This window comes from Pseudochaenichthys georgianus, chromosome 16, assembly GCF_902827115.2.
Source record: "Pseudochaenichthys georgianus chromosome 16, fPseGeo1.2, whole genome shotgun sequence".
Lineage (NCBI taxonomy): Eukaryota > Metazoa > Chordata > Actinopteri > Perciformes > Channichthyidae > Pseudochaenichthys > Pseudochaenichthys georgianus.
The window spans coordinates 37,041,330-37,050,013 of NC_047518.2; the positions used below are offsets into that span (position 1 = coordinate 37,041,330).

The window sequence follows — 8,684 nt, forward strand, 5'->3', positions numbered from 1 at the left end:
TCTTTATTGCTACCCCCTTCCCCGTCAATGTATAGTGTTGGTCCACAGCCTAAACATATTAGTTTAACAAAATCCGCATCTAAAGATAGCCTAAATTATTTTCCCCCTGTGCAATTCCAGTCTCACATCTCACAGCACATCGTCATTAACAAATACCGGAAACAGACCGAAAACATTTAAAAAAAATAATAATAATACTTTATTCCGAGTGTGCTTGCTTTTCTCTTTGAAAGTCATCACATAACGGCATTGTAATACATGGTTCGGCTGCATTACATATTACATATCTGCCGTAGTTCTCTATTTATAGAGCCCTGATAAGAAGACAAACATGAGGAACTGAAAACGTGACGTGGATCATAAATATATCAGCCATTAAACAACATCTTACATTTCTTTCACACAATACGTCTCCTTGCAGTATCAACACTAATTCGGCTCACTTTTATATTTGATCCAATTGGTAGATAGGCTGTATTTACACCATAAAGGTGCACAGCTGATATAAAGGGACACCTGGTGGTTAAAGCATGTTATTGAATTTAATTATTTTAATTATTAGATATTAATAGGATCCCTATAAAGTATATTAATTACTCGTTATTCTCTACTAATAGTTAATTAAAGACTGCATGTAATGAATATTTTGCACATCCCTTTCAAGATTTCAAGATTTTCTAAGGTTTATTGACATATCATATAGGCCTACACAACTGTGGTGTAGTTCTGCACTGAATGAAAAACTTGGGTTGCAGGTTCCTCAATAGTGCATTACAAGACATCTATCAATATTTGTGCATACCTCCAGCAATGTTAACTATGTTGAAGCACTTATTTTAACTGATATTATACATAATGTATTATACTCTTATGATGTATGCAGATATTTCATCTCCGGCCTTGTCAGGTATTGAACAATCAATAAATAAAGAACACAGAATTGTTGAATATAAAACACAGAATTTTGTGATTATACTAAATGATTTTCAAATAAACACAACTGCATATTTAACTGTTACACATGCTGATGTAACGCAAATGTTCCAACTTGGGATCAATAAAGTATATCTTATCTTAAGCTGATCGATGGCTACTGCCATATTTGCAAAATGTGCCTCTGAACCTTGACAAGTGCATGTTTCAGGCTTATCAATTAATGTAATGTAATGTTATCACAGGGGTCACACACATAAGACCAGCTGTTAAATAAAGCTCTTCTGACCTTAGCTGGCATGTGGGTATATATATTAATACTGCCCATAATGGGCACAAGCAATTTTCACCCATTTATTAATTATATGTTTTAAATGTGAGTGTTTCCTGTCCCCTAAACCTCCAGGGATGTACACAGTTTAATACTGGCAACTTCTTATTATGGGAAATACGAAAACGTCTTTTAAAACTACAACTCCCAGTAGAGACGTGCCATAGAGAACATGTTGCGAAACAGAATAGCCAGCATGTGTAGTTCTGGGGACGGGGTGGGGGAGGGGGGACGCGGTGGACCCGTTCAAATCCAGTTTTGGACAGTTTGCCGTGGTTCCATCCCATTTCAAATGCTGTTCGAGAATCGGCTTAACCCTCGGAGCACACTCTCCAATCACAGAGCTTGAGGACTATCACAGGGTTTGTCAAACAGAGCACATGGTGTAGTCCAAACGATAGCTGGGGATTCTGGGTAGTGTAGTGTCTTCTGCCATCCTTTACTCCTGGGAATGGACGCTCACATTACCTTTAAGGGCAGCCGACATAAACGAATGCCGTGCTTCCATGAGCGTCAAATCCCGCCGCAGATGGGAATACATTGCAATCAGTTGAAAGCTATTTGCGTCCCTTTATGACGCTGAAGGAGCCTAGGAGCGTCACAATTGGACGCCACGGACACTGACCAAACGTCGCTATTGGACGCTTAGGGAGTGAGAGTGTGTTGTCAGGGGATTTGAAAGACAAACCTTTATTAATGATCCAAACATTTAATTTGATCACACATCCCATCAGTAAAGTCTGTTCAATGATTTCATGACCAGTCTCACTTTCTCCACACCATGAATGTGTTTCATCTCAGCTACTAACAGAATCAGACAAGATTTCCTTATTGATTATTATCATGATGAGTTATGTTCTATAAAACATCAGAGTCCCCACTTTCTATTTGGATAACAACAACAACAACAACAATTAGTCTGCAAAACAATAACTTTGTATTTCCCGAGCAAAGACTCTAAGCTATTTACAGCAGAATAATAAATGTACTTATTGATTATGATCATGACAGTAAGTAATATCATTTTAATTAAACATGTTGTGACGTTTAGATACTACTGGGACCCCAAAGCAGAGACTGACAAAAAATAAAGTTTAAAAAAAGTGTAATAAACAAGGTAATCCAAGGCAGGTACTGACGATAGGGAGCTTGGCTGGCCGTAGTAAACCAAAAACAAAGCTGCGGGAAAACGTTTCCGACCAAAACTCAAAAAGAACTCCTTAACCAACTACAACAGACTCCAGGCTGCAGAAAAGCACTCCGGACCGCAGGACAGCATAAAAAATACTCTGGCAGAGAAGTGAGGTGAGGGCCAGGCTCTTAAATAGCAGGTAATCAAGTGAGTGGGGACAGGTGTGCCTCATCTGCAGCCAGGAGTAACCAGCCACGCCCCCCTGTCACACACCAGCCCTGCAGAGACAGAAAGACAGAGTAGTGAGGGGTAAAAGGAGCACACAACAAGTTAAATGCAAAAACAACAAAAGCCCCATGCAAAACATAACACATGTTATGATGAAATAAGTGTTATAACCATCTGGGATCTCAAGTGTGGACATGGACAATCAGCTCTGATGGACACACGGTGAGTTTAAGAAGTAGAAGAGTTCCTCCAAGGACTCCAGGCTATTTGAGTTTACAAAACTCAGCTGTGTCTCCATTATCACCATAAAGATAAACTCCAGCATGCAGCGGCTGAGTGAATGTGGTCTGGACTCTGTGGAGGAGAGTCATGGTTTCAGAGACGCTGTAGAAGGACAGAACACCAGCTCTGTGATCCAGGTACACTCCTAGTCTGGAGGACGGAGGACCTGAGACGGGAGTGTGGATACTGTTGTAACTAAATCTATAACTGTTTTGGTTACAAACTAAGGACCAAGATTTGTCATTGAGTCCAAATAAACTTTCCCTCCCTGCTCTGCTGATATTCTTGTATGAGACTGCTACATAAACTGCTAACCCTCTCCACTCCACCTCCCAGTAACAACGTCCAGTCAGACCCTCTCTACTCAGGACCTGAGGCCATTCAGTGAATCTGTCTGGGTGATTGGAATAAGACTGTAGTTGTTCTATGAGTGTTGCTTTTCTGCTGCCCTCAGATAATACCAGCTGTGTGTGTGCTGTGTTTGGATCCAGAGTGACTTCCTGTGAGTATCTGAAGAACCCAGCTCTGGTGGCGGGCTCTGCTGCTGACAGTAAAACATCCACTTCAGTCGGTGAGACGTTCGTCCATTCCTCTCTCAGGGCGTCCTGTAGTTTGTCTCTGACTGCTGACAGGGCCGCCGTCACGTCCTCAAAGTAGCTCAGAGGACGGATGTTGGTGCTGGAGGAGTGTGTAGCTTCACTGAGGGGGGCTGGCAGTGAGGAGGGGTAGCTGAGCAGAAACTGGTTGTGGTCCTCTGTGTGAGACAGCAGCTCCAGCTCAGCGTCTCTCCTCTTCAGCTCAGAGATCTCCTGCTCCAGCTTCTCCTGGAGCTCTCTGACTCGACTCACTTCTCTCTCCTGCTGGGATCTGAGCTGCTGCTTCACATCAGAGCTTCTCTCCTCCACGAGACAGATCAGCTCAGTGAACGTCTTCTCACTGTCCTCCACTGCTTTGTCAGCAGAGCCATTGACGGCCTCCACCTCCTGCTGAAGCAGCTTCACCTCCTTCTCTCCATCCTGGATCCTCTGCTCAATCAATCAATCAATGTTTATTTATATAGCCCAATATCACAAATGTTACATTTGTCTCAGTGGTCTTCACAGTGTGTACAGAATATCAGTATGACAATACGACACCCTCTGTCCTTAGACCCTCACATCGTACAAGGAAAAACTTCCAAAGAAAACCCAGTTTAAAGGGAAAAATGGGAGAAACCTCAGGGAGAGCAACAGAGGAGGGATCCCTCTCCCAGGACGGACAGACGTGCAATAGATGCCGTGTGTAAATTGAAAAGATAATACATCAATACAGCATCTCCTCTGCTGGATGTTGAGTCGACTCCCCTCCAGCTCTCTCTGCCTCTCAGTCCTCTCTGCTGCAGCTGACACCGTGTCGTGGCCTTTGTGTTCGTCCACAGAGCAGAGAGAACAGATACTCTGCTGATCAGTGCGGCAGAACAGCTTCATCACCTCGTCGTGACGAGAGCAGATGTTCTCCTGGAGCTTCTTGGAGGGCTCCACCAGCTTGTGCTTTTTAAAGACAGGCAATTCATAATGAGGCTGGAGGTGTTGGTCACAGTAAGAGGCCACACACTGCAGACAGGACTTACAGGCTCTCAGCTTCCTCCCAGTGCAGAAATCACAGGCCACATCTCCAGCTCCAGCATAGCAGAGGTCAGCAGGAGCAGCTTGGAGTCCAGTCTTCTTCAGCTCCTCCACTAAAGCTGCTAACATGGTGTTCTTCAGCAGGACAGGCCTCGGTGTGAAGCTCTGCCTGCACTGAGGGCAGCTGTGGAGCTTCTTCTCATCCTCTCCGTCCCAGAAGCCTGTAATACACTTCATGCAGTAGCTGTGTCCACAGGGAGTAGCCACCGGATCCTTCAGTAGATCCAGACAGATGGGACAAGAGAAGGTTTCCCGGTCCAGCTGAACTCCTTTCTGCGCCATTTCACCTCTCAGTAGCAGCGAGTGTGTGAGTTTCACTTCCTGAGAGCTGAAACTAGTGTGACAGGTTATCTGAACAGCATGTGTGTGGGCGGTGAATGTGGCCTATCAGCTCTTGTGCTTTACCCACATGTTGGTTAAACCCCTCCTCCTCAGTGTGGCTCTGAAGGGGAGGAGCCAGGAAGTACAGAGTGGAGCTGCTGGCTGTGTCTGAGAGCAGGAATCAAACTGACTCATTCCAGGAGGAGCACCAGTGCTCAGACTCTGACCTGTGTTTATTTACACAAAGCCTCGGTTACAACCTGCTCTTCATTTGAAAAGAGCTTTTAGTTGTAAAATATGTTGGTAAACTTACAAAATCTGAAGGGGGTTAAATACTTGTTTCCTCCACTGTAAATGTATCGCCTCAATGTCCTGAAATAGCTGATTGATTTAATAGTTGAATGTACAGTAAGTCGTTTTTTACTGTGTGTAGTAGTAGTAGTTTTGAGTGTGTGTGTGTGTGTGTGTGTGTGTGTGTGTGTGTGTGTGTGTGTGTGTGTGTGTGTGTGTGTGTGTGTGTGTGTGTGTGTGTGTGTGTGTGTGTGTGTGTGTGTGTGTGTGTGTGTGTGTGTGTGTGTGTGTGTGTGTGTGTGTGTGTGTGTGTGTGTGTGGGGGGGGGGGGGGGGGCTTTTATATAGAAAAAACTCCTTATTCTGTGCATTCACACTAAATATGAACCTGAAAACTACATACGTCCTCTTTAATTAACACCAAACTGATGATTTGTGGTCGAAACCTTCTTTTAAATCTTTTATTTTTACCCTCCGACAGATGTGTCTCATGGAGAAGAAGAAACCTCAGATTCCTTAGTGTCCATCGAGGTGAGTTCTACCGAGGAGTCGTCTCCCGCTGTGACCCCTTCCCAGGTCCCCCCCCCCCCCCACAGGACCCCATCACAGAGACACCCCTACCTAACGTGATCCAGGAGACTGAACCTCCTTCCCTAGCTACAAACTGCTGAATTTAGCGGAGAAATGCAGAAAAGTGAAATGATTTGAATCAAAATAGTTACAGCTCAAATGCACTGACCTGCTGTCCTGTTGACAGCTTGAGCAGCTGTCAACTCAACATTGTAAATAACCAACCAAAAACGATCTCCGACGCCGGTTCATCTTGTTTTTGGCGTGAGAATAGTTTGGCCGCGTGAGAGCGTGAGATTGAGAGTGAAAGCGTGTGTCGCACGCCAGATGCGTGAGAGTTGGCAACCCTGACTTGAGTCCGAATGCTTCTCGTTTTGCGCCGTCCCGTTCAAATGAAATCGCCGGCAATCATATTTCCAAGCTCGCGCCAGAGCCCGGGGAGGGGTTACAAGACTCGCGTCTTGTGCTGCATTCACTTGCACTCGGACATTAGAGATTTTCTCTCACAAATGTCCGATGAGCCACAACTTTTCTTTCAAAACAAAGATGCCAGCTGGGGTGGCAAGTGTAAGGGAAACTTCTGCTTCAATGGAGAGTCAGGACTCCGAGAGACACGGGACGAGCAGGAGTTCTGATGTCAAACACTGGGATTTAATACAAGCATCGGCCGGAGAATTTCACATCACAAGTCACACAGTCAAAGATTCTGACTGCACGGGTGGGTTGTCATGTCAATTCTGATCACCCTCTCATCTTGGCAGACCTTTTAACTAGCTTCACTAAGAGTCAATCCACATATTGGGGGAAGGTGTACGTGACCACCTGGAGGCACTGAATCACTTATTTGACTCTATGGCTCTGTGACCGAGAGTTGACCGGTCATAAAATTGATAATGTCAGCAATAGCTGAGACTTCCCATTCCTTAAGACAGATAACAGACTTAGGCTTCGTCGTAAATGTAAACAGGCCGAAAGGTCAAATATCTTAAGTAAAGACAAAATGAATCCCTAACAGCAAGGCTATTTTTTAGGGTGGCAGTTGCCACCCCATGCCACCCTGGTAGATCCGCCCCTGTCAGTGGCGGTTCTAGAACATTTGACATGTTGGCATTTTCTTCAAAGAAAAAGACATCACTATTATTAGAAGAAGGGACATAATCCCAGGAAGGCTGCCTATGGTGGATTGTTTTTATAAAAATGAAAAATATCGACTTAATATTTATACTGCCCCTGAGGCAAAAAATAAGTTACACTTATTCAGAAAACTTAGAGAGCTATTAACAGTGGGTTATAAAATTATATTAGGTGGTGATTTTAATACAGTAACAGAAGCGATAAGTGTAGTACAGCTGTTTTTAAACTGAGGGCGGAAGGAAAGCTGTTGAAAGAAATCTGCAGCGATGCAGGCCTAATCGATGTCTGTCGCTCACTGAATCCCGCTGGAATGGATTTCACGAGATATGACAAAACAACTAAAACCCGTATAGACAGGATTTATGTATCGAATCACTTCTCTGTAACCAACTATAAAACAATCTTCAATAACTTTTCGGATCATCTTTTGGTCCAAACGTCATTATCCTCCGGAGCCAACACACTCTCACTCCATAATCGTCCAGGAGCGACGCTTGGACAGGGTCCCGTGGTGTGCAGTTGTGACGCTCCTGGCTCCTTCAGCTTCATAAAGGGACGCAATAGCTTTCAACTGATTTCAATGTATTCCCATCTGCGGCGGGATTTGACGCTCATGGAAGCACGGCATTCGTTTGTGTCGGCTGCCCTTAAAAAAAGGCAATGTGAGCGTCCATTCCCATTGGATAACGAAGAATTATACACCCGGAAGTTAGTATTCCCCTTACTGTCGATTGATTTTACAGTGATATCTGCACTACTCATCGACTAAAAAAACACCAGATTATCCTTGTTAGTTACACAACATTGATTGGTTTAAATTGTGTACAATGCTTCTGTATTTTTCCCCTTCGATTGAATGTAATGGTGATTTTGGCGATTAGGCCCCGTTGTGCAGGCGTATCATTCGGGAGGGGAGAACCGATCCGATGAAACCCCCTGGGGTCTAGACCTTGTGGTGGTGAATAGAGAACCGCAGTGACGCATCGTAAAACCCGGAAGTAAGTTAGCATTTTTAGCACTTCCGGTTCCTTCATCAAAAAAGCAATGCATTTTCTCCATAGGGTTTTGGAAAATAGCTCGAAATAAGGTCTGTGGTTGACACAAATTTAAGAGATAAATCACGTTTTGTTCTACGACAGTAGATACATCAGCAGTGACCCCACTGGTGATTTTTGAAGAGTTTACGTGTCTGAAAAACGATGGTTGTTACCGAGTGGCTGAATAGGACTACAGAAATGGTCGAGGCCGTTGTACGTCATTACGCCTACACACGTAAACACTCCCGCTAAGTTTGTTTTCCCCTGTGTTCTGCTTGAAAGCAAGTACCTGCCTATCTTTAGTAGCCTATCTGTAGTCTCTTTAGTATCTGTATATCTATATCTTACCATTAGAATCTCTATTTTTGAAATTGTCGTTTTTAACACCGTAGTTTTACAAATTATAGAATAATTAATTACCAGTGTTTTCCAATTTTACTCGGCAGTTCGTTTCGTTAGCTAACGTTAGCTAAAGCTAGCGCTACTAGTTAGCTACGCAATGGTTTGTTGCTTTGCCCCGGGTTGCAGCCACAGGTCTTTGCATGAAACGTGCTGGTTCTATCGTTTCCCGGCCAATGTTTTCCAAAGTAGAGTCTGGATTCGTGCTATGAGGTAAGCTGACGTTACATTTTTGTCCATGTCACGGTGAAATGTAAATGATGGGTATTGACTGTATCGCTGTTTTAGAGATGGCGCTGCAAAGACCACAACATAAGTAAAGATAATGAATACATCCTATTAAAACCTGTGTGGCTTATATGA

General features: G+C 43.9%; 1 protein-coding gene across 1 annotated transcript; it reads right to left on the reverse strand.

The window, feature by feature from the left end:
- Positions 1–2,680: 2,680 nt before the first annotated feature.
- Positions 2,681–4,931, reverse strand: LOC117460996 (tripartite motif-containing protein 16-like). The gene is made up of 2 exons (XM_071205952.1): positions 4,230–4,931; positions 2,681–3,929 (listed from the first exon to the last, which is right to left on the reverse strand). Exons 1-2 carry the CDS (start codon positions 4,850–4,852, stop codon positions 2,888–2,890), a joined length of 1,665 nt encoding a protein of 554 aa, XP_071062053.1. The 5' UTR covers positions 4,853–4,931; the 3' UTR covers positions 2,681–2,887.
- Positions 4,932–8,684: the final 3,753 nt, after the last annotated feature.

Coding starts and splice junctions, on each gene's coding strand:
- LOC117460996 (XM_071205952.1), bottom strand. CDS start 4,852: ATGGCGCAGAAAGGAGTTCAGCTGGACCGGGAAACCTTCTCTTGTCCC. Junction 3,930..4,229: donor GGGAGTCGACTCAACATCCA/GCAGAGGAGATG, acceptor GATTGAGCAGAG/GATCCAGGATGGAGAGAAGG.